Source organism: Cherax quadricarinatus, chromosome 75 (assembly GCF_038502225.1).
Source record: "Cherax quadricarinatus isolate ZL_2023a chromosome 75, ASM3850222v1, whole genome shotgun sequence".
Taxonomy (NCBI): Eukaryota; Metazoa; Arthropoda; class Malacostraca; order Decapoda; family Parastacidae; genus Cherax; species Cherax quadricarinatus.
In genome coordinates this window covers 3,780,943-3,807,805 of record NC_091366.1, presented here as the reverse complement: position 1 = coordinate 3,807,805, position 26,863 = coordinate 3,780,943, and the positions used below count along the sequence as shown (strand labels likewise).

Sequence of the window (26,863 nt, the reverse complement as noted above, 5' to 3'; positions counted from 1 at the left end):
TTGGTGGCAGTGGTGGTATTTTGTCAAGAGAAATGGAAAAATTTCTCCTTGCTCAAGTATAAGTTGAGTATGACACATGTCCAACAATTGTGTATCTTGTTGAAGTGTTTCGCCTACACAGTAGGCTTCTTCAGTCAGATACAGAGGCAGCAGGTGTAGTAGTGAAATGAAGATGATGTAATTAGTCCCTCAGCCTGGAGAAGAGTTCAGCTCCATGGTCTGGAATGAAATGAATCTGAAGCTGCTGAACATGTGTCTTACTCATCAACTTGTCATTTTTTTTATACCATTTTCAAGAAAAAATTTTAGTCATGTGAGAAACAGTGGAACTTTTGATCATTATTTTAAGTCCTTCCATTACCTTGCTAGTTCACCCTATATAAAAATTAAAGATTGCATAAGATGTGATACTGGTCACCCATCACTAATCTGGCAGTCAGTAATCCGGCATTAATTTCGGCTAGCATAATTTCAAATTTCTAGGGTCGTCACATCAACCTTCCACTACTGTTTGGTGGCGCTACTTGCTGCACAAGTCATTCCAATTTCTTTTTTTTCCAATTATTGTTATAACCTGCTCACATTTAGCCCTAGCCATGGTTCTAATGAATAAAAAAAATGCTTCTCATTGTGTAAAGCACATACACTGTACATTGTCCATAAAATACAAGGTGGGTTTGAAGCCACTGTCGGTCGTCATGAGCTCAACGCACTCAGATAAGCTGTGACTGGTAAATTTTCAACTACATATGAGAGAATAGGTCTGTGTGGTATGTGTACACTATATAAAAAAAGTTCTGCAGCGCGCAGGGCATAATGAGAAAAAGCTATGACCGTGTTTTTGGTGTAAAACTGACTTTATGGTGTATTTTCGCATGGTTTTTATGGTTGTATTCTCGTTTTTTTGGTCTAATTTGATAGAATGGAAGATATATTACAGAAATAGATATGATTTTGATTAGTTTCACAATGAAAAGTACCTTGAAATTGAGCTCAAAGTAGCGGAAATGTTCAATTTTTGCCAATGTTCAAGAGTAAACAACTGGCCAGTCTAATACACAGTCACCAGTGGGTTGACATTATTTATACAATTATTACAATAATGCAGTAGTCTACATAACAGTAAATCTTCTATTTTTTGTGTGAATAAAAATTTAAAATGGAAAGCAGGCGTAATTTGAGAGGGGTCTGGAGACGTGAATAATGAGCAGAGAAAGTGTTATTTTAGTGCCAGGAATGTCTGCATTGTTTATTCTGGACCCTATTTTGACATTGGCTTCTCTTGAAATTTGTGTGAAATTGTTTAAATTGCCAATTTCTGACCATTTTATTGGGTAGCTGAAATAGGTAAATGGGTGGTTTCTTGTACTCACTCGACAGAATAGGAGGGATACTAGCCAAATAGCTATGAGTTTGGTAGACTGGAACAATGGAATGGACCAAAAATAGGGTGTAAATTGGGTGAAATCACTGATTCATAAATACTGCCTTTAGGTTAAGTGCATTCTAACCCAACCACTCTGGCAAAATCACTAATCCAGCACCCTACAGGTCCCAATGGTGCCTGTTTAATGATGGTCAACCTGTAGTGGTCTTTTCGTAGTAATATAAATGCATTTTGGATCCTATAATAATATATCTTTATTTCTGCAAGTACATGTACAAGGTATACAGGCCTAGCTAACATCAATGACATACTTCTATATAGAAAGCCCCCTTGTTATGCAGAGCGTTTCAGGCAAATTAGGTCAGTTTTGTCCCAGGATATGACCCAGACCAGCCGACTAACACCCAGGTACTCATTTTACACTGATGGGTGAACATGGACAGCAGGTCTTGTGGAAACATGTCCTAATGTTTTCCAGCTGTACCAGAGATTCGAACTCTGGACCTCAGTATGTGAGCTGAGTGCACTAGTGATCGAGCTACGGGACCATACATAACATTGACAAAGTTTCCAGTGAGCAAAAATTAGCTGCAGTAACTGTCTTAATGAATAAACATGTGTCCGTTTAACTAACATTATCGGTAGTTGTGCCAACAATTAATATTCATAACTTCTTCATAATTTCCAGCAAGTGTGTGTGAGCGTGTTAGATAGGAGTAAATGGAGATGAATGGTATTTGGGAAATGATGAGCTATTGGAGTGTGAGCAGGGTAATATTTAATGAAGGGATTCAGAGAAACCGGTTATTTTTATATAGCCGGACTTGAATCCTGGAAATGGGAATTACAATGCCTGCACTTTAAAGGAGGGGTTTGGGATATTGGCAGTTTGAAAGGACATGTTGTGTATTTTTATATGTATGCTTCTAAATTGTTATATTCTGAACACCTCTGCAAAAACAGTGATTATGTGTGAGTGAGGTGAAAGTGTTGAATGATGACAAAAGTATTTTCTTTTTGGGGATTTTCTTTCTTTTTTTGGGCCACCCTGCCTCGGTGGGAGACGGCTGACTTGTTTGAAAAAAAAAAAACTTCTTCATTTGATTATATTGTATTTATTAATTAAATTGGTAAATTATATTACTTAACTCCCATTGACAAAGACTTGCTGATGGATGCTGTTTATTTTTCCCTGTATCCCCAGGCAACAGACGCTGATGGGGAGAACCAAGGTGGGGGGAAGGTATTCTACTCCTTGCAGGAAGGTAACACCGATGACGAGGCCTTTTTCGTGGAGCCCATCAGTGGGGAGGTGACCATCCAGCGAGCTCTCACCTACCTAGACACCCCTACCTCTACTTATACCCTCACTATCCGTGCAACTGATGCAGGTAACTCCCATCTCCAATTACCACATCATGCAAGCTCTTAACACTCGGCTTTGGTCCAAGTTGGACTGAAACGTCTTCATAAGTTTCTGTTATTTGTGTACAGGAGAGTCCCACTTTTACAGCATGTTATGTTCTGGGCTACTGTAGGGCCCTACTTATATGGCAGGTTATGTTCTGGGTTACTGTAGGGCCCGACTTATATAGCGGGTTTTGTTCTGGGCTACTGTAGGGTCCCACTTATACAGCAGGTTATGTTCTAGGCTACTGCAGGGTCCCACTTATACAGCAGGTTATGTTTGGGCTACTGTAGTGTCCCACGTATACAGCAGGTTATGTTCTGGGCTGCTGTAGGGTCCCGCTTATACAGCAGGTTATATTCTGGGTTACTAATGAGAAGTCTTTTTGAGTATGTGCTATGTGCTCGTGGCACTATGAAAACCATGCTGTTTTCACCTCATTTTTGACACAAGTGCAGTAAAGGATAATAATAATAATAATAATAATAATAATAATAATAATAATATTTATTTTGACATGATACACAGTTGCACAAAATAATATAATAGTTGAGTGTACATGCCAAAAGCCCCTTTGTATGCAGAGCGTTGTGGGCAAACTTAATATTAACTTAAGATTAGGAAGGCAAAAACAGATTATTATTCGTGTATTGGATATCTGAGTACAGTAATTGTAGTAGGGTCCCACTTATGTAGCAGGTTGGGTTCTGGGCTACTGTAGGGTCCCACTTATATAGCAGGTTGGGTTCTGGGCTACTGTAGGGTCCCACTTATATAGCAGGTTGGGTTCTGGGCTACTGCAGGGGTCCCACTTATATAGCAGGTTGGGTTCTGGGCTACTGTAGGGTCCCACTTATGTAGCAGGTTGGGTTCTGGGCTACTGTAGGGTCCCACTTATATAGCAGGTTGGGTTCTGGGCTACTGTAGGGTCCCACTTATATAGCAGGTTGGGTTCTGGGCTACTGTAGGGTCCCACTTATATAGCAGGTTTGGTTCTGGGCTACTGCAGGGGTCCCACTTATATAGCAGGTTGGGTTCTGGGCTACTGTAGGGTCCCATTTATATAGCAGGTTGGGTTCTGGGCTACAGTAGGGGTTCCACTTATATAGCAGGTTGGGTTCTTGGCTACTGTAGGGTCCCACTTATATAGCAGGTTGGGTTCTGGGCTACTGTAGGGTCCCACTTATATAGCAGGTTGGGTTCTGGGCTACTGCAGGGGTCCCACTTATATAGCAGGTTGGGTTCTGGGCTACTGTAGGGTCCCATTTATATAGCAGGTTTGGTTCTGGGCTACAGTAGGGGTCCCACTTATATAGCAGGTTGGGTTCTTGGCTACTGTAGAGTCCCACTTATATAGCAGGTTGGGTTCTGGGCTACAGTAGGGGTCCCACTTATATAGCAGGTTGGGTTCTTGGCTACTGTAGAGTCCCACTTATATAGCAGGTTGGGTTCTGGGCTACTGTAGGGTCCCACTTATATAGCAGGTTGGGTTCTGGGCTACTGTAGGGTCCCACTTATATAGCAGGTTGGGTTCTGGGCTACTGTAGGGGCTCCCACTTATGTAGCAGGTTGGGTTCTGGGCTACTGTAGAGTCCCACTTATATAGCAGGTTGGGTTCTGGGCTACTGTAGGGGTCCCACTTATATAGCAGGTTGGGTTCTGGGCTACTGTAGGGTCCCACTTATATAGCAGGTTGGGTTCTGGGCTACTGTAGGGTCCCACTTATATAGCAGGTTGGGTTCTGGGCTACTGTAGGGTCCCACTTATAGAGCAGGTTGGGTTCTGGGCTACTGTAAAGGTCCCACTTACATAGCAGGTTGGGTTCTGGGCTACTGTAGGGTCCCATGTATATAGCAGGTTGGGTTCCGGGCTACTGTAGGGGGTCCCACTTATATAGCAGGTTGGGTTTTGGGCTACTGTAGGGGGTCCCACTTATATAGCAGGTTGGGTTCTGGGCTACTGTAGGGGGTCCCACTTATATTGCAGGTTGGGTTCTGGGCTACTGTAGGGGGTCCCACTTATGTAGCAGGTTGGGTTCTGGGCTACTGTAGGGGGTCCCACTTACATAGCAGGTTGGGTTCTGGGCTACTGTAGGGGGTCCCACTTATATAGCAGGTTGGGTTCTGGGCTACTGTAGGGGGTCCAACTTATATAGCAGGTTGGGTTCTGGGCTACTGTAGGGGGTCCCACTTATATAGCAGGTTGGGTTCTGGGCTGCTGTAGGGTCCCACTTATATAGCAGGTTATGTTCTGGGCTACTGTAGGGTCCCACTTATATAGCAGGTTGGGTTCTGGGCTACTGTAGGGTCCCACTTATATAGCAGGTTGGGTTCTGGGCTACTGTAGGGGTCCCACTTATATAGCAGGTTGGGTTCTGGGCTACTGTAGGGGGTCCCACTTATATAGTAGGTTGGGTTCTGGGCTACTGTAGGGTCCCACTTATATAGCAGGTTGGGTTCTGGGCTACTGTAGGGTCCCACTTATATAGCAGGTTGGGTTCTGGGCTACTGTAGGGTCCCACTTATATAGCAGGTTGGGTTCTGGGCTACTGTAGGGTCCCACTTATATAGCAGGTTGGGTTCTGGGCTACTGTAGGGTCCCACTTATATAGCAGGTTGGGTTCTGGGCTACTGTAGGGTCCCACTTATATAGCAGGTTGGGTTCTGGGCTACTGTAGGGGTCCCACTTATATAGCAGGTTGGGTTCTGGGCTACTGTAGGGGTCCCACTTATATAGCAGGTTGGGTTCTGGGCTACTGTAGGGGTCCCACTTATATAGCAGGTTGGGTTCTGGGCTACTGTAGGGTCCCACTTATATGGCAGGTTGGGTTCTGGGCTACTGTAGGGGTCCCACTTATATAGCAGGTTGGGTTCTGTGCTACTGTAGGGTCCCACTTATATAGCAGGTTGGGTTCTGGGCTACTGTAGGGGTCCCACTTATATAGCAGGTTGGATTCTGGGCTACTGTAGGGGTCCCACTTATATAGCAGGTTGGGTTCTGGGCTACTGTAGGGTCCCACTTATATAGCAGGTTGGGTTCTGGGCTACTGTAGTGGTCCCACTTATATAGCAGGTTGGGTTCTGGGCTACTGTAGGGTCCCACTTATATAGCAGGTTGGGTTCTGGGCTACTGTGGGGTCCCACTTATATAGCAGGTTGGGTTCTGGGCTACTGTAGGGTCCCACTTATATAGCAGGTTGGGTTCTGGGCTACTGTAGGGTCCCACTTATATAGCAGGTTGGGTTCTGGGCTACTGTAGGGTCCCACATATAGCAGGTTGGGTTCTGGGCTACTGTAGGGTCCCACTTATATAGCTGGTTGGGTTCTGGGCTACTGTAGGGTCCCACTTACATAGCAGGTTGGGTTCTGGGCTACTGTAGGGTCCCACTTATATAGCAGGTTGGGTTCTGGGCTACTGTAGGGTCCCACTTATATAGCAGGTTGGGTTCTGGGCTACTGTAGGGTCCCACTTATATAGCAGGTTGGGTTCTGGGCTACTGTAGGGTTCCACTTATATAGCAGGTTGGGTTCTGGGCTACTGTAGGGTCCCACTTATATAGCAGGTTGGGTTCTGGGCTACTGTTGGGTCCCACTTATATAGAAGGTTGGGTTCTGGGCTACTGTAGGGTCCCACTTATATAGCAGGTTGGGTTCTGGGCTACTGTTGGGTCCCACTTATATAGCAGGTTGGGTTCTGGGCTACTGTAGGGTCCCACTTATATAGCAGGTTGGGTTCTGGGCTACTGTTGGGTCCCACTTATATAGAAGGTTGGGTTCTGGGATACTGTAGGGTCCCACTTATATAGCAGGTTGGGTTCTGGGCTACTGTAGGGTCCCACTTATATAGCAGGTTGGGTTCTGGGCTACTGTAGGGTCCCACTTATATAGCAGGTTGGGTTCTGGGCTACTGTAGAGTCCCACTTATATAGCAGGTTGGGTTCTGGGCTACTGTAGGGTCCCACTTATAGAGCAGGTTGGGTTCTGGGCTACTGTAGGGTCCCACTTATATAGCAGGTTGGGTTCTGGGCTACTGTAGGGTCCCACTTATATAGCAGGTTGGGTTCTGGGCTACTGTAGGGTCCCACTTATATAGCAGGTTGGGTTCTGGGCTACTGTAGGGTCCCACTTATATAGCAGGTTGGGTTCTGGGCTACTGTAGGGTCCCACTTATATAGCAGGTTGGGTTCTGGGCTACTGTTGGGTCCCACTTATATAGAAGGTTGGGTTCTGGGCTACTGTAGGGTCCCACTTATATAGCAGGTTGGGTTCTGGGCTACTGTAGGGTCCCACTTATAGAGCAGGTTGGGTTCTGGGCTACTGTAGGGTCCCACTTATATAGCAGGTTGGGTTCTGGGCTACTGTAGGGTCCCACTTATATAGCAGGTTGGGTTCTGGGCTACTGTAGGGGTCCCACTTATATAGCAGGTTGGGTTCTGGGCTACTGTAGGGTCCCACTTATATAGCAGGTTGGGTTCTGGGCTACTGTAGGGTCCCACTTATATAGCAGGTTGGGTTCTGGGCTACTGTAGGGTCCCACTTATATAGCAGGTTGGGTTCTGGGCTACTGTAGGGTCCCACTTATATAGCAGGTTGGGTTCTGTGCTACTGTAGGGTCCCACTTATATAGCAGGTTGGGTTCTGGGCTACTGTTGGGTCCCACTTATATAGAAGGTTGGGTTCTGGGCTACTGTAGGGTCCCACTTATATAGCAGGTTGGGTTCTGGGCTACTGTAGGGTCCCACTTATAGAGCAGGTTGGGTTCTGGGCTACTGTAGGGTCCCACTTATATAGCAGGTTGGGTTCTGGGCTACTGTAGGGTCCCACTTATATAGCAGGTTGGGTTCTGGGCTACTGTAGGGGTCCCACTTATATAGCAGGTTGGGTTCTGGGCTACTGTAGGGGGTCCCACTTATGTAGCAGGTTGGGTTCTGGGCTACTGTAGGGTCCCACTTATATAGCAGGTTGGGTTCTGGGCTACTGTAGGGTCCCACTTATATAGCAGGTTGGGTTCTGGGCTACTGTAGGGTCCCACTTATATAGCAGGTTGGGTTCTGGGCTACTGTAGGGTCCCACTTATATAGCAGGTTGGGTTCTGGGCTACTGTAGGGTCCCACTTATATAGCAGGTTGGGTTCTGGGCTACTGTAGGGTCCCCCTTATATAGCAGGTTGGGTTCTGGGCTGCTGCTGTAAACCGAAAATCACTGTATATAAAAGCCACCGTGCCTTGGTGGGAATCGGCCAGTGTGATAAAAAAAAAAAAAATAAAAGCCTGACAACATATTTACACTATCATATATTAAGCAAGCAGTAGAGCTAGGCCTAAAAAATTAATACACAGTACACACATTACTTACCTTAAAATATTTTTGTTCTTAGCTTATAATGACTGGTACATATATGTACAGTATTGTAGGAAGTCTGAATAAATGAAGAATGGATATAACTGAAAACCGCTGCATTAGCGAAACACCATAAAGCAAAGTGCTGTAAAGGTGGGGCCCTCCTGTACATTTATTGTGATAAGTTGCACTGGTAATAGTGATTGGTATTAAGATTAGTAATACCATTGGAGGAAGAGGAGCACTGTGTCATGGCACCATTGTCAGCAGCACACTGAATTTAATTTCTATGTGCTGTACTGTATTCTATTTACTGAATAGTTCTTGATCTTCTTTATTTCCTTTTATCTCCATGGGGAAATGGAAAGACTCCTTTCTCTGTAAGTCATGTGTGTTGTAAGAGGTGACTAAAATGCCAGGAGCAAGGGCTAGTAACCTCTTCTGTATAAATTACTAACTAAAATGAAAAACTTTCAGTTACCGGTGCATTGAAAAAAAAAAATACATGTACATTATATACGGAAACCAGCAAAAATATTAGCCTCAGGTTAATGCCTTACATTACATTATTGTTAATAAATATTAGCATTTCATAATCCCTTCTCCTGTATAAATTACAAAATGTAAGAAGTAAACTTTACGTTTCTTCTTTTATGGGTCACCTTACCTTGGTGGGAGACAATCTTTGTGTAAAAAAAAAAAAAACAGCATTACAAGAGATAAAATAATGCTAAATATTGTTCTCTTTTCTTTCACCATCCACCAGGTGAGCCACGGCGCCACAGTGATGTCCGAGTGTTTATCACAGTCGGGCGGGATACAAACCGACCACCCAGGTTCAGACAGCGGGGTTATCAGGCTAAAGTCCGTGAGGATGCCCCATCAGGTGAGATCCTTCCTGACACCTCATATTCAATTCAAATTTTTATTTCCTTTTTGCAGTACACAGATAATGTCTGCCCAAAATGCACCGCTTGGTAGTGGCTTTCTTTTGTGTTGATGAATTTCATTTGTATAACTGTAGTGTAGGCACACATCTGGCATGACGGTGATGGAGTAAATCATGATGATAGTGTTTCTTCTTTTTTGGGTCACCCTTCCTTGGTGGGAAACAGCTGATGTGCCAATTATAAATAAAATTATTTTTATTATTACCAGCTTACACATAATAAAATATTGGTAGTCACAAAAGAAAGCCACTACAGGTGCTCCTCAATTTATGATAGTTTGACTTACAATACTTGCCTTTACAATGGTGCTTACAATACTTGCCTTTACAATGGTGCTTACAATACTTGCCTTTACAATGGTGCTTACAATACTTGCCTTTACAATGGTGCTTACAATACTTGCCTTTACAATGGTGCTTACAATACTTGCCTTTACAATGGTGCTTACAATATTTGCCTTTACAATGGTGCTTACAATACTTGCCTTTACAATGGTGCTTACAATACTTACCTTTACAATGGTGCTTACAATACTTGCCTTTACAATGGTGCTTACAATACTTGCCTTTACAATGGTGCTTACAATACTTGCCTTTACAATGGTGCTTACAATACTTGCCTTTACAATGGTGCTTACAATACTTGCCTTTACAATGGTGCTTACAATACTTGCCTTTACAATGGTGCAAAAGCCATTACTTTGGAGATGAAACTTAAGATAATTACTGGTATTTAGTTAGCTACAGTAATTATTTGTTTACTTATGCAGTGACAGTAGTTTTTTATTTATTTAGCACATCATATTCATATTCAACATATGGATCTTTGTCGCTCTCCAGGAGCTTCGTCGCTCCTGGAGAGTGAAACATTGCCACAGTAAAATGTCTCATTAGTTGCACTTGTGGCCTTTTACCTAACATAATTCTAGTCAAATCTCTGTTCTCAAGCTGGGTTGATAGTGAACTCAGCTCACACATCGAGTTTCCACGGTTTGATCCCCGGTATGGGTGAAAACGATGGGGTGTTTTTCCTTATGATATTTGCTGTCCCAGGTTCACCTAGCAGTAAATACATATCTGGGTGTTAGCCAGCTAGTGTGGGTTGCATCCTGTGGTACAAAATTAACCTAAGTTGCAGGAAATGCTCTGCATAACCAGGGACTTTCTATATAGTATATCATTTCTGTCAACTATGGTCTGTATAAGTTGTATCATGTACTTGTAGAAATAAAGATGATTATTATTATAAAAATAGACACAATGCATTGTATGGGTTTACATTTCATCATATTATTTTTATGGTATAATTTGTGCTGTTATTTCCTTTTCTTGGTAACCCAGGCACAAGTGTGATACAGGTGTCAGCCAGTGACCCTGATGGACTCGATGAGGCTCTAACATACGTGTTGATGGCAGGAGCCAGGGACAACTTTATCATGAATGGCACCACAGGCGAGATCACAGTTGCTCAGGGTGCCACCCTTGACCGTGATGTCACCCCTAAGTACCAGGTCAGTGCTTAAGTTCCAGAGACAAACACCATGGCAGTATTGTAAAGGAGGGATAAGTATGTTTATTTAGGTACAAGTACACATAAATATACATAGCATCATATGTGTAGATTACCTAAGATAACTAAAAATAGTCAGAAAAGTGAGTTATTTCCATTGGGATAATGGGGTAATATGTTAATTTCATAGACTTAGTAATAAATCAGGTCACTGCCATTTGTAAGGTCAAACAATCATGTTACTGCCAAAAACTACAAAGAGGTTAGACCAGTGTTAAATAGGAGGTGGAGATACCTACAACAGAGGGGGTCACTTTTGCAATCAAAATGATGTCATGTCACTTACATGTCGTATTTATATGGTAAGGGTGAACCCAAAGGTCATTGCCACAAGGAAGACAAAAAGGTAGGTCAGTGGTACATGGGAGGTGGGAGGCACCCACAAGAGGTCATGCAATGCCATGGTCAGGAGGAGAGGTCAGGTCATTTCCACATTAAGTATAAGAGGTCAAGTCATTGTTTACAAGGGAGGTTAGTTAGATTTCTGGAATAATTGACATGTGCAGGTGCTTTATGGTCAAAGTTGTTGAACACTTCCCAGTATCCTGGCACAGAAACATTAGGATGTGTTTCCTTAAGACACGTGCTGTCCCTGTTCACCTATCAGCAAAATAGATACCTGGGTGTTAGTCGATTGGTGTGGGTCACATCTTGGGACAAAATTAACCTAATTTGCTCGAAATGCTCTGCATAACAAGGGGCTTTCTATATAGCATATCACTGATGTCAGCCAGGTCTGCATACATTGTACATGTAGAAATATATTATTATTATTATTATGTATTATTATTATTATTATTATTATTATTATTATTATTATTATTATTATTGTTATTATTATTTTTCTCTTGATTACAAGAAAACAGTGTTTGTTATAGGTGGTGGTGGGAGCAGTGGACAGTGGAACTGTGACACGCCAGACAGCAACTACAACTGTTACAGTCCTACTCATTGATGTTAACAATAAGCATCCAAAGTTTAATCAGGTTAGTTTAATTTATCGTCTTCATTATGCACCACCATACCGTGGTGTGGGTGGCAGTCAAAATATTACAGAGGCACGTAATGAGTCCAAGGACTGGGCCTCTTAAGTTTGGATAACTAAGCAAGTTACATGTTTATATCTGGTTACAGTTGTAATGAGTTATGCAGACGTAAATAATTTTAGCGGAAAAGTTGAAATTTTCGAAAAATGCTCAAAAAACATCAAAAAGAGGAAAATATTGAGTCATCATTGTTTTTCATTTCGTATAAAATACTAAGATTGTGCTTAATTTTCCCTACCATGAAATTCACATTGTGCTGTTTAGAGTGACATCTAAACTGTCGTATCTGAGCGCCTCTGGAAAGGCAACGATGGTGTGAATGATGGTGAAAGTGTTTCTTTTTCAGATCACGTTGCCTCTGTGGGAGACAGCCAGTGTATTAAAAAAAACAAAGAAAAAATATTTTGTTACATGTAAATTACATTATCTGTATATATTGCATAAAAGAAAAAAGAAATTGAATTTGCATTTGATAGCCCGTGTACTCCTCAACACAGGACTCATACACACAATATGTAAGTGAACGACTGCCGGTGGGGGAAAAGGTTGTGACTGTGAAGGCAAGTGATCCTGACGTGGATGCTGACCTTGTTTACGAGATCACTCAACCTGTCATGGCCAGAGACAAGACCGGTGTTGCACTCACCCCATCCTCACCTTATGACTACCTCTCCACCTTCAGGTATGACTTCTCTTTTGCTTATCCTGCTCATCTCATCCTCACCCTGTAATTACCATATTTTATGGCATCAAAGGTGCTGTTTTTGTTTTCTAAAATAAGTCTTGAAAATTTGCCCAGCGTCTTGGAGGCTGGCGTACCGTTTATCTTTTTTTTTTTTTTTTTTTTTTTTTTGTTCAAAAATTTAGCCAACCAGAATTGGGAGGCATCCTCGACACTGGAGCATCTTGTTTGCTGTAAAGTGTGGTACCTTTATTGTTTCAGGTACATCCTATGCTTTGGTTCTCTTCCAGGGTGGGGCCTTGAGGCTGGAAAATGTTTTTTTTACCCTCCTTGTCCTCAAATTAAATATGAGGACTTTCCATTATGCCAATGAATTCAAATCACTCTAAACTGAAATTCTCCATGGGGAAGTGGAAAAGAATCCTTTCCCCGTAAGCCATGTGTGTCGTAAGAGGCGACTATAATGCCAAGAACAAAGGGCTAGTAACCCCTTCTCCTGTATAAAATACTGAATGTAAAAAGAAAAACTTTCGTATATTTTTTTAGGGTGTCCTAAAAAGAAAAACGGAATTCCATTTTTCTTTTTAGGTCACCCTGCCTCAGTGGGAGATGGCTGGTACATTAAAAAAAAATTGAAATTGCTAGTAGTGAAGATTACAAGTCGTAATATTATGGGTGGTACAATTCATAACTAATTAATTTTCAGAGGACACTTTAAACAGTGTTTTGATTCATCTAGGATCATTATCAAGTCGCAGTTGTTGTGAGTCATTAAGATTGTTGTTGGTTTCAGGATCAATGGGTCAACAGGTGAGGTGGAGGTGTCTGGGGCTCTGGATCACAATGCAGCAGCTGTTGTTATCCTCACCATTACTGTCACTGACAGGAATGCCTCAGAGGCATTCCCCAACCAGATTGACACAGGTGACACCAACCTCCACTTTTCTCTTTCATAAACTGAAGACATTGAGTTAGTTTGAAACTGCTAAAGAAACTCCAGATCACTGAAGAAAATCAGATCACTGAATCAGTTTGAAGTATTAATGCCTACTTAAAATTGTGCTATTCTTCACTTAGCTACCTCTCTTTTGTACATTTAAAAACTTCTACTTAATAATAATAATAATCATAATTAGGATTAGGCTGCCCAAAATGCACCATATACTAGTGGCTTTCTTATGTACATAACAATATTTTATTATATGTAAACTACATTATCTGTATACTGCAGAAAGGAAATAAGTTAATTGTGTTTGTATTTGTAACAGTAATATCTGTTGCAGGACATAACAGATTTATGTAATGGGGTGTGATTTAGCATTTAGTGAAAAAACAGTCAAGTTATTCTCCTTAATATGCAGAGCATTTTGGGCAAACTTAAGACCGTCTTAAGATTAATAAGGCAGTGACAATTGTGAGATTTTATACATATTTGTTTTTAAACTTATGACCTCCAAAACATCTAAGTTCCTTTATGGTGTTGATATGTTCTCACCTATTTATGGTTGTAGGGGTCAAGTCACAGCTTCTGGTGTTACGGTATTGTGTTTTACTCATGACGGCAGGATAACTGGCTAATGAAAATATCTGATTATCCACAGCTGAGGTGACTATGTATGTGCAGGCATTCAGTGATCAGAACCCGATCTTTGCACCTCCCTGGACCCCAGCCAGACCCCAGCTGGAGGTTACAGTTAAGGAGGAGCAGCAACCTGGCACTGTTGTCTTCTCTGTTACTGCCAAAGACCCCGTTACAGGTTGGTTTTTTAGTTATACACGATATCCAGTTAGCTATTTAATAGATTGGCCCATTTGTTTTCTCTGTCATTGTCAAAGATCTTATAACAAGATAATCACATAAAGAACAAAAAGGTACAATACTCTGACTGGAACAATACACAAATGACCAGACGTTTCAGTTGAAGTTGGATTGAAATGTCGTCGTAAGCTTCTCTCTCCCATGTGCAGGTTATTTGTTTGAGGTGATCACATTTTATGATTCTTGAGTTTGTGTCAATAGGGCGTAAACAGAGATGTGTATTATCTCTGTTTTTATACACATATATCTGACAATCTGTTGGAGTGTGAGCAGGGTAATATTTAGTGAAGGGATTCAGGGAAACCGGTTATTTTCATATAGTCGGACTTGAGTCCTGGAAATGGGAAGTACAATGCCTGCACTTTAAAGGAGGGGTTTGGGATATTGGCAGTTTGGAGGGATATGTTGTGTATCTTTATATGTTTATGCTTCTAGACTGTTGTATTCTGAGCACCTCTGCAAAAACAGTGATAATGTGCGAGTGTGGTGAAAGTGTTGAATGATGATGAAAGTATTTTCTTTTTGGGGATTTTCTTTCTTTTTTGGGTCACCCTGCCTCGGTGGGAGACGGCCGACTTGTTGAAAAAAAAAAAAAAAAAAAAATCTCAGGCTGTGTTACATATACACTAAGGGTTTACTTAAATTCTTATTTTAGATATTAAAGCATTTTTATTGTTGGTATATAGGTAATATATAGCCTTGATGACCTGTGTGCAGTCAGTAGGACTTAAACCAAACAAACTGAGTGTATTGTATTGTGCTTTAGGTCAGCCTGTACGACGGTATGAGAAGGTGGGCGGGTCAGACCCTGGAGAAATGTTCACTGTGGCGCCCATCACCGGCCAGGTCTCCCTCAACTCCCGCCTTGATTATGAGGCCTCTGAGACTAAAGTAAATTTATTAATTTGACTATATTATATGGCTTTATAATGATTCGACTAATGATATTTCGACTTAAGATAGTGTGATAATGATGCACATTTATAATAAACCTGTATTCATTTATTTACTTTTCAATACTGGTATTTAGTTACAGTAATTATTTTATTCAGCGACAGTAGTTATTTATTTACTTATTTATCATACATTCTTATTTGGACTTAAGATATCTTCAACTTATGATGGGTTCATTGGAACATAACCCCATCACAAGTCAAGGAGCACCTGTATTAAAATGTTCCATTGTACAAATCAGTTCATTGTTTGAAAATTAATAAAACGTTTTGTAAATGTTTAATTTGTTAGCATTGTTTGGCTACTCTTTATTTGTATTATTAATTTTTTTATCATTTGTGTGATTCGACCGACAACTTGATACTTAAGTGTCATTTACTTTTATTGACTTTCTGCTTCTCTGAAAACTGTCACTGAGAAGAAAAATGAATTAGTCAAAATACTAGATAGATTAGAATATATAACTGCTCTCAAATGATCATTAATCTACAAGACGTACTTTTGCTTTTAAAACTTAGTTAATAAAATTTTCTTATAGTATTCTATTTTTGCCAATATAACAAATAGATTATTTTCTACAGAAAACGTCACTACAAGTGTTGGCTATCGCTGGAGATCGCTCTAGTCAGGCCACTGTCATTGTTAATATTGAGGACGTTAATGACAACAGCCCAATTTTCACAGAAAATGTAAGGAAATAGCAGTCAAAGTGAAGGTGTTTGGATTATGTTGTATAGCAAAGTTTTGTTTTCTCATTAGAAATTATTCCTTGAAATTTGTCTAAGATAAATTATACAGCAATAGAGCAGAAAATTTAATAAAATATTTGATAAATTCTAGGAGGCAGGGAAGGAAAATTTGGCTACAATCAAACACACAAAACAAACTATTTCTTTGTGTAGTATATAAGATGTAGTTTACATGTAATAGAATATTGTTAAGCACAAAGAAAGCCACTAGCATGTATGTGCATTTTGGGCAGACTAATCCTAATGTTTACAGACTACTTAAAACTGGACATAGGATATTGAGTGATAAATTTTAAGTATGCATTATTACAAAACAAGGGAGGTAGCAAAAATAGTACAATTTACAATAGTGTATTATCACTAGTCACATTGCAGGAGTACCATGCAAGACTGGCTGAGGATGCTCGCTTCCCCAAGTCCGTGTTGACTGTGAACGCGACGGATGCTGACACTGAGGAGCGAGGGCAGGTCACCTACACCCTGGGTGGTGAGGGGGCACTGCTCTTTGTTATTAATGAAACTACAGGAGAGGTTTGTATCATACACTTCTAGTTATCCAAAAGTTTAAAGAAACAAAAAGACCTTTTATGTCTGCAAAAATGATCATGATTCTAATATGGCTGTTATATTCAGATATTCAAATTTTTTTTCTTTGTCTAGTATACAAATCATTGTTTACAAGTAATAAAGTATTGATAAGCACAAAGAAAGCCATTAGCATGCATATGGATGGTTTAACAGCTGATTATTTCTCGAATATTGTGCTATACTTCTTCACATGTAGTAGTATTCTTTTGTCATTATATAAAAAAAAACCTCATTGGAGTTATGGAATAAGTATTGATGAATTCTGGAAAGTAACTGATGTGGATGAAAATAAATCCTTATGATGATTCTTTGATGGCAGATTGTGGTAGCTGAGGGTGCGGAGCTGGACCGGGAGACTACACCCACCATCACCCTGGAGGTGACAGCCCATGACACTCCCCAGGGAGGCATCAGTCAGCGCAAGACTACAGTCATCGTTAGTAGCCAACCTCTGCTTATGTACTCTTTGTATTTTCAGTGACCCCTCCAAGGGTAAAAGACTGGCAATGGGCTCTTGTTGCAAGGAATTGGAGCTTCCCTCTCTTTCCTTGGATTATGCCTGATTGCCTCCCATTTTCCAGATGTTGTATAGCTTCTATGAGTTTAGAAAATTAAAAGTGAACATAGATAAAAGTAAGGTGATGAGGGTATCAAACAATCTAGATAAAGAAAAATTGGATATCACATTGGAGGGAGGGAGTATGGAAGAAGTCAATGTTTTCAGATACATGTATTTGGGAGTTGACTTGTCAGCGGATGGGTTTATGAAGGATGAGGTTAACCATAGAATTAATGAAGGAAAAAGGTGAGTGGTGCATTGAAGTATCTGTGGAGACAAAGAAAGTTATCCATGAAGGCAAAGAAGGGAATGTACGAGAATATAGTGGTACCAACACTCTTATATGGGTGTGAAGCTTGGGTTGCAAATACTGCAGCAAGGAGGCAGTGGAGATGTCCTGTCTAAGGGCAGTGTGTGTGGTGTAAATATTATGCAGTGAATTCAGAGTGTGGAAATTAGGAGGAGGTGTGGAGTTAATAAAAGTATTAGTCAGAGGGCTGAAGATGGGTTGTTGAGGTGGCTTGGTCATTGAGAGAGAGAATGGATCAAAGTAGAATGACTTGGAGAGCGTATAAATCTACAGGGGAAGGAAGGTGGGGTAGGGGTCGTCCTCGAAAAGGTTGGAGGGAGGGGGTAAAGGAGGTTTTGTGGGCAAGGGGCTTGGACTTCCAGCAAGCATGTGTGAGCGTGTTTGATAGGAGTGAATGGAGATGAATGGTTTTTGGGACCTGATGAGCTGTTGGAGTGTGAGTAGGGTAATATTTTGTGAAGGGATTCAGGGAAACCGGTTAGCTGGACTTGAGTCCTGGAAATGGGAAGTACAGTGCCTGCACTTTAACCCGTAAACGATCCAAACGTATATATACGTTTTTTCAACATTTGAAAGTATGTAAAAAAAGAAGATCTTTTTGTTTTTTTACATTTGAAAATGTGTAAAAAAACTTTGATCTATTTTTTTTTTTTATATTTGAAAATATGTAAAAAAATGTAGATCTACTTTTGTAGCGCTACACATGTGAACGTAGATCTGCTCGGACCGTTTACGGGTTAAAGGAGGGGTTTGGGATATTGGCAGTTTGCAGGGACTTCTAAACTGTCATATCTGAGTGCCTCTGCAAAGACAGTGATTATGTATGAGTGAGGTGAAAGTGTTGAATGATGATGAAAGTATTTTTCTTTTTGGAGATTTTCTTTCTTTTTGGGTCACCCTGCCATGGGAAAGTGGAACAGAATTCTTCCTCCGTAAGCCATGCATGTTTTGAGGGGTGACTAATATACCGGGAGCAAGGGGCTAGTAACCCCTTCTCCTGTATATATTACTAAATTTAAAAGGAGAAACTTTTGTTTTTCCCACCCCACCTTAGTGAGACACGGCTGGTTTCTTGAAAGAAAGAGGATGATGATTCTGGTAATTTTTGGATCTTTAATTAACAATTATTAATTTATGGTCATTTGAAGGGCTTTATTAATCCACTACCATTGTTAAATAATTGTTTGTGCCAGGTATACTCCAGGGGCAGCACCAGAATTTCTATACTGGGGTAGCTGTCAAGTTGGAAGGAGGGGCTAGGAAACTTGTTTTGAAGCAGTTAGGTTAATACAGTGGACCCCCGCATAATGATTACCTCCGAATGTGACCAATTATGTAAGTGTATTTATGTAAGTGCGTTTGTATGTGTATGTTTGGGGGTCTGAAATGGACTAATCTACTTCACAATATTTCTTATGGGAACAAATTCGGTCAGTACTGGCACCTGAACATACTTCTGGAGTGAAAAAATATCGTTAACCGGGGGTCCACTGTATCTTTATTATGCACCCCATACCCATCCTGTGGGTGTTAGTTACAAGATTACAGAGGTACGTAATATATCCAGGGACTGGGCCACAAAGTTTTGATAGCTGATCAAATTACAGTAGTAATGAACTATTTACATGTTTATATTTGGTTACGAAGCAGCATTATCATTATTACTATTTTTATTTGGAGCACTAAGGGAATTTTAAGGGGAATTGGTCCCAAAACACCCCTTGGTGCCACCTGATTTGTGCTGTAATTATCTGTATAATTATTAATTATGTTTTTCTCCTTTTATCATCAGATTTACCTGCTGATTTTCTGGATTAATATTTCCTTATCGGTCAAAATCTACAGGTGGAGATTGAATTGACGGATGTGAACGATGAGTCTCCACGATGGAGTGAGTCATCGTACACGGCCGTGGTGGCAGAGAACACAGTTGTGGGAAGCCCTGTCACCACTGTGCTGGCCACTGACCCAGACCTTGGTGTCAATGGTATTGTTCGCTACCAGCTGCCTGAGCCACAAGGAGAGGTTCATGGTAAGTTGTCAGTCCTGGCTCCACCTCGCTGTCAGGCTGCTATTACAATCTATTCAAAGATTTATTTTCCACTTGATACAGTGTTTGTACAGTGATGAGTGACATTTGGTTGTGCATGGAGGAAGCCCATGGTTAAGCAGTGTGTTTCTGGGGAGGGGGTCATCCAAGGAAGGGTTGGAGGGAAGGGGTAAGGGAAGTTTTGATTGCTATTGGCTTTGACATCTGACAGGCTTGTGTGAGCCTGCGAGATAATAGTGATCTGACTTGCATTAGATAAATGGTTCAGAGAACCAACAAGTTGATAAATTAGAAGCATGTGCAATGCTTGGGTATCTTTATTGGGGAAACATTTTGCTACACAGTGACTTCATAAGTCCAATACAAAGAATGGTGGAGATCAGGAGTTTGAGGTAATCAGTCTCTCATCCTAGAGTTAATGTAATCAATCCATAAATCTTGATAAGATTGTTATTTGACAAAATATCTGTAAGAGAGGAAATGCTATATGAGAAAATAAGATAGAATAGTAATCTGTATATTTTGACCTCCAGCTGAGGCCCTCTTCAGCAGAATACTTGTTTGTACATTTTGACTTCAACTGAGGTCCTCTTCAGCAGAATACCTGTATATTTCAACTTCAACTGAAAGTCAAAATATACAGACTACCAATCTTATTTGTTGTTATCTTGTGGGATTTCGTCTTTCATTAATCAGTAATCATTATACTTTGGTGCACTGTCATCTGTTACAGTATAAATATCTGCTATACAGGGCTGTTCTCTCTGGATGCTGAAAGTGGTGTGGTGTCAGTGCGGGCGCCCTTGAATGGTAAGGGTCGTACTGAACCTTACGAACTGATAGTGAGGGCCCTTGACCAGGGCTCTCCCCAGCAGTTCTCGGAGGCTACTATCAGGCTCTTCATTGGTGATGTCTCGACTAATGATGGAGTTCCAAGCTTCAAGCGCCCCGCACCTAATGAAGGGGCGAGTGTAAAGGAGGTGCGTCCATAAACGTTAGCTCTGTGGTTCTTGTGATATAGGAAAATACTTTGCTGTTTGTATATAAGGACTCCAATGGAAACAAGTCACTGTCATATTTTTGGGGGTTATCCTAGGTAATTTACACATGTTAAACTAGGTGTCAGGGGTCCCAGACTGTTCAACTGCTTCCCAGCATACATAAGGGGGATTACCAATAGACCTCTGGCTGTCTTCAAGAAGGCTTTAGACAGGCACCTAAAGTCAGTACCTGACCAGCTGGGTTGTGGATCGTACGTTGGTTTATGTGTGGCCATCAGTAATAGCCTGGTTGATCAGGTCCTGATCCACCATGGTATACCCCAGGTATGATAATTGTACTTATGTGTACCTGTACTTAAGTAAACTTATTTACTTACTTCCATGGTGAAGTGGGAAAGCATTCTTTCTCCATAAGCCATGCGTGTCCTAAGAGGCAACTGAAATGCTGGGAGCAAGGGGCTAGTAACTTCTTCTGTATATATTACTAAATTTAAAAAGAGAAACTTTCGTTTTTCTTTTTAGGTCACCCTGCCTCAGTGGGATATGGCCAGTTTGTTAAAAAAAAAAGATACCATGTTCATGCACCTAAAGTCAGTTCCTGATCAGCCGGGCTGTGGCTCGTACGTTGGTTTGCGTGCAGCCAGCAGCAACAGCCTGGTTGATCAGGCGCTGATCCACCAGGAGGCCTGGTCACAGACCGGGCCGCGGGGGCGTTGACCCCCGAAACTCTCTCCAGGTAAACTCCAGGTAAGTTGAAAGAAGTTAGCAGTTACCTTTCATGTTATTCTTTAGAGGGATTAGTGCCAAACTTGCACACAAAAACCACTCCCTATGAAAGCAAAAGACTCGGCAGGAGATGCAACATTACCCCAATGAAAAGCAGGGGTGCCACGAGTACAGTGAGAGACAACACAATAAGTGTCCGGGGCCCAAGACTGTTCAGCTGCTTCCCAGCACACATAAGGGGGATTACCAGTAGACCCCTGGCTGTCTTCAAAAAGGCACTGGACAGGTACCTAAAGTCAGTACCTGACCAGCTGGGCTGTGGTTCGTATGTCAGTTTGCGTGTGGCCAACAGTAACAGCCTAGTTGATCAGACCCTGATCCCCCACAAAGCCTGGTCTCAGACCAAGCTGTGGGGGCACTGACCCATGAAACCCTCTCCAGGTATACTCCAGGTGTGCCTCAGTAGTACAGAAACATGCCTACAATTCTTTTATTTTTATTTAGAGGTTTCTAATTACTTTGCTGTAAGTATACTTGAGAGCAAATAAATTTGTATGGATAACTTCTCCCAATGCATTTATTTTGATATAGTTAGGAATTAGTGGAGGCAAGTGGTTGTTATGATTTGACATGCTGTTGGAGTGTGAGCAAGGTAACATCTATGAAATGATTCAGGGAAACTGGTTAGCTGGACTTGAGTCCTGGAAATATAGTGGGAAATACAGTGTCTGCATTAAAAGAGGGGGTAGGAATGTGGTTTGGATCATCTGAACTGTGATGTCAGTGCCCTTGTGGCAAGACTGTGATTCAGTGAGTGACAGCGAGTGTTTTCTTTTTATCAAGTCACCCTACCTCGGTGGGAGATGGCCAGCGTTAAAAAACTTTCATTTACGTATGCTTGAGAGTAAATAAATGCATGCTGATGACTTCCATGCCTAAAATGTTGTAATTTTTATATGCTTCGAATATTCTCTTTCTTTCCTTTGTATTGTTTATTGAATAATGTTTCTCTTTCTTATTGCATTTCTCTTTTTATGTAATGTATATATTTCTCTGTGTACTGAATGACCTCTGTTAAAGTATATACACTATATTTTATTTTATTAACACATCGGCCATTTCCCACCAAGGCAGGGTGATGCAAAAAAGAAAAAAAACACTTAAATCATCATTTGCTCCATCACTATCTTGCCAGAAGAGCACCTACACTACAATTAAAAACTGCAACATATCTCCACCCCTCTTTCAGAGCACAGGCGCTGTACTTCCCACTTACAAGACTCAAGTATGGCTAACCAGTTTCTCTGAATCCATGCATAAAAGTTATTTTGCTCGCATTCCAACAGCACATCAAGTCATAAAAACCATTTGCCTCCACTCCTATTTAACACACTATATGTAATGTATTTCTAGACTCATGTACAGAGATATTAGTCTTGATGGAGAGCAATCCATCACTTTTCTTGCAGAACTCTAAGGTGGGGACAGCAGTGTTCCAGGTTGAAGCAGAGGACCCCGATGACCCCAGCACCCCTAATGGCAAGATTGTCTACTCTTTCCTTGATGATGGTAGTAATGATGGTGTCTTTGAGATTGGTGAGTGATATGCTGATGTTGTCTAACAGTAAGCCTAGGCTAATGATACATAGGTGTTATCTTCAAACCCAGGCTTATAACATGTAGGTATCAGCTGACATTAGGCCTAAATGAATGACATGTAGGTGTCGGCTAGCAGTAGGCTGGGTGAGTTATGTGGGGGTGTCAACTGACAGTATGCCTGGGTGAGTGATGTGTGGGTGCCAGCTGACAGCAGGTCTGAGTGAGTGATGTACAGATGTCATCTGACATTAAACCTCAGTATAATGATGCCATACAAAACACATGATAGTTACAAAGAGTTTCCTGCAGTGCTTACAATTTTTTTTCATTGTTCCCATCATATGATGGGAACACTTTTGGTATAGTGGAACTCTTGTCTGAGTTCTCAACAATGAAGTTTTGATCAAATGCAATTTTTACATTGTTATTATCATATTACATTCATGCCCCTCTGGCAAGACAGTGATGGAGTGAGTGATGGTGGAAGTGTTTCTTCTTTTGTGGGTCACCCTACTTTGGTGTGAGATGGCCGGTGTGTTAAAAGAAATACACTCATGGAGAAGTGGTGAGCTTGTAGGAGTCATACAATGCAGGGGGAATAGAAGGTAATTTCACCATGTTTTCACCAGTATAATACTCATGGAGAAGTGCTAGTCTCTTGGGTGTTACACCATCTGGGGAATGGTCGTTACTAATTACCATATTTGCAGCCTATAAGACTCACTGGCATATAGGATGCACCCTAAATTTAATATGAAATATACTGGGAAAGTAAAATTGAGGTAAATTTTCTAGAGCCAGTTATATGGAATTATTTGTAGATCCCAAGCCTGACCTTCACCATGTAGGACACAGGGTGATTTTAAAGATCAGATTTTGAAAAAAATAAAAAAGGTGCATCTTGTATGCTGTAAAAGACTGTAGGTTTGATCTAAAGAATTTTGGAAGGGCAGCTCCAATTCCTTGGATGAAGAATTTATCATTAGTATCATGCCACTCATCTTGAAGAGCATACTTTTGTAATTCCATGTGTCTATCATCAGATCCAACGACAGGAGTTATCAGTACCCGCACGGAACTGGATCGTGAGACTCGGGCACAATACACTGTGGTAGTGGTGGCACAAGACCTAGGGAGACCTCCACAGCTTGCCTCCCGCCTCCTTGTTATTAACATCACTGATGTTGATGACAACATTCCAGTCTTCGTCAGACTTCCAGTGAGTGCTAACTTTGTGTGGCCCTGAGGAGTCACATGCTCTTCTTGCTTGCTTCGACTGAGCTTATCTGTGTAAATTTATATTTTTGACATCTTTATAAGAGAAATGATGTTAGTTGATTAATCTAATTTTATTTTTTTACAAAGAAGCAGGTGTAAAAGATTTCAAATAAAGATGGTTAGATTAATAAAAAAAACAATAGCACGTACAGTACACAAAGTAGCTATGTGCACATTAAAAGTACAAAGGCAGAATACCATGACTGGAACACTGCACAAATAACCTACACGTGGGAGAAAAAAACTTACGATAATGCTTTGGTCTGACTTGGACCATTTGTGGCTAACACGACGGTCTGGAGTTTTGAGACTCTCTGACCGCTGGTTCAATCCCGGCCGGGGTATGGTTTGTGTTGATTTGTGACTAGTTAGTAGTCCAAGTCAAACTGAACATTATCATAAGTTTCTTTCTTCATGTGTGACTTATTTGTGTATGTGTACATTGCTTGCGTGGAGTAAGTATTAGTGTTTCTGGCTTGTAACTGGATAGGTAAGTAAGCCTTTCCCCTGGTTAATTAAATATGGATATACTTTTATCTGGATATACTTTTGTTTTTCTTTTTGGGCCACCCTGCCTCAGTGGGATACGGCCGGTTTGTTGAAAGAGGAAGGAGAATTTACAATAGTACAATTTTAAGTGTGTATTAATGCTTTAACCCTTTGACTGTCGCGGCCGTATATATACGTCTTACGAGGTACCATCTTTGACGTATATACTCATAAATTCTAGCGGCTTCAAATCAAGCAGGAGAAAGCTGGTAGGCCAACATGTGAGAGAATGGGTCTGTGTGGTCAGTGTGCACCATATAAAAAAAATCCTGGAGCACGCAGTGCATAATGAGAAAAAAAAAACTCCGGCCGTTTTTTTTTAATTAAAATGCCGAGTTTGTGGTCTATTTTCATATAGTATTTATGGCTGTATTCTCGTTTTCTTGGTCTCATTTGATAGAATGGAAAACATATTATAGAAATAGAGGTGATTTTGATTGATTTTACTATAAAAAGAACCTAGAAATGGAGCTCAAAGTAGGGGAAATGTTTGATTTTTGCCAATGTTCAAAAGTAAACAAATGATGCCATTGTCCAATAAATGTCCAACTAGCCATTCTAATATGCAGTCATGAATGGGTTGATGTTATTTATACAATTATTACAGTATTGCAGTAGTCTGCATAATAGTAAGTCTTCTATTTTTTGTTTGAATAAAAATTCAAAATAGAAAGCAAGAGTAATATCAGAGGGGCCTGGAGACATGACTGATGAGCAAAGAAAATGTTATTTTAGAGCCAGGAAAGTCTGCATTGTTCATTCTGGACCTTATTTTGAAATTGTCATATTTTTTAGTTTTCGTGAAATTGGCCAAATTGCAAATTTCTGACCACATTATTAGGTAGTTGTAATTGGTAAATGGGCAATTTCTTGTACTCAATCAATAGAAAAAATGGAGCTCTAAAGAAATAGCTATGAGTTTGGGCGACTGGAACAATGGAATTAGCCGAAAATAGGGCTCAAATTGGGCGAAATTGCCGATTTGTAAACAGCGCAGAGGTCGCTAAATTCGCGAGAGCATAATTCCGTCAGTTTTCCATCAAATTTCATTTTTTTTGTGTCATTACAATCGGGAAAAGATTCTCTATCATTTCATCAGAAAAAATAATTTTTTTTTTAAATTTTGCAACACCAGGAGACACCTCAGGATTGGGGGTTGCGACAGTCAAAGGGTTAAACTGTTTTAGTGATCTTAGGGTAATTGGGATTTCTTGTATATATATTTAGGTATGCATACTGGTCAGAGAACCCGTCGTAAGTCTAAGTCATTGGTAAACGAGTACGTCGCTAAGTGAGGAGAGGCTGTAAATAGTTACTGCATGTGCAGTACTTGTATATGCCTAGCTTTCAATGTATACCAGTTTCAAATTCAAATTTTTGTTTCTTTATATGCTCTTCATAGTTAATGTAGTTTACATGTAATAGAACATTGTTAGGCACAAAACATAGCCACTAATATGCAGATGCATTTTGGGCAACAAATGTTCATGCTGATTCATTGTACAGAGAACAATATGCAATCAGATCACAGTTCCTTGATAATGTGAGAAATCGCAAAATTACTTGGAATTTCACTATTTTTTCGTAATGGTTATTTTGTGTGCAGAGAACAATATGTGGAACAAAATTAAACAATCTGGCATTAAATAAAGTTCATTATGTACAACATCATCACTGTATATGCAGGGAGACAAGCCGCTGGAACTGGAAGTTGAAGAGGAGGCTGCAGTGGGCACAGTGGTGGGTTATGTGTCAGCCATTGACAACGACAGTGGCAACAACTCTCTCATCGACTACCGCATCACAGGTGAGACTCCACACAACACACACACCACACCACACCAAGCACACACAATGCACCACACCAAGCACACACAACACATCACACCAAACACACACACACACAACACACACCACACCAAACACACACCACTCCAAGCACATACACACAACACACACCACTCCAATCACACACACCACACCAAGCACACACATCACACCAAGCACACACACACAACACACACCACTCCAATCACACACACCACACCAAGCACACACATCACACCAAGCACACACACACAACACACACCACTCCAATCACACACACCACACCAAGCACACACATCACACCAAGCACACACACACAACACACACCACTCCAAGTACACACACACAACACACACCACTCCAAGTACACACACACAACACACACCGCTCCAAGTACACACACCATACCAAGCACACACACTGCACCACACCAAGCACAACACACACCACATCAAGCACACAACACATACCAC

General features: G+C 41.0%; 1 protein-coding gene across 1 annotated transcript in view; it reads left to right on the top strand.

The window, feature by feature from the left end:
• The window catches only part of LOC128691907 (cadherin-87A-like), a 69,550-nt gene that overhangs the window by 29,384 nt on the left and 13,303 nt on the right, over positions 1-26,863 (top strand). Inside the window, exons 13-28 of the mRNA XM_053780882.2 lie at positions 2,592-2,778; positions 8,901-9,020; positions 10,425-10,594; positions 11,532-11,639; positions 12,197-12,381; positions 13,175-13,305; positions 13,983-14,138; positions 14,967-15,091; positions 15,736-15,843; positions 16,279-16,434; positions 16,811-16,927; positions 19,206-19,392; positions 20,164-20,390; positions 22,607-22,733; positions 23,780-23,955; positions 26,250-26,370. Coding sequence (XP_053636857.1) covers positions 2,592-2,778; positions 8,901-9,020; positions 10,425-10,594; positions 11,532-11,639; positions 12,197-12,381; positions 13,175-13,305; positions 13,983-14,138; positions 14,967-15,091; positions 15,736-15,843; positions 16,279-16,434; positions 16,811-16,927; positions 19,206-19,392; positions 20,164-20,390; positions 22,607-22,733; positions 23,780-23,955; positions 26,250-26,370 — 2,401 coding nt within the window. The remainder of the gene's footprint in view (positions 1-2,591; positions 2,779-8,900; positions 9,021-10,424; positions 10,595-11,531; positions 11,640-12,196; positions 12,382-13,174; positions 13,306-13,982; positions 14,139-14,966; positions 15,092-15,735; positions 15,844-16,278; positions 16,435-16,810; positions 16,928-19,205; positions 19,393-20,163; positions 20,391-22,606; positions 22,734-23,779; positions 23,956-26,249; positions 26,371-26,863) is intronic.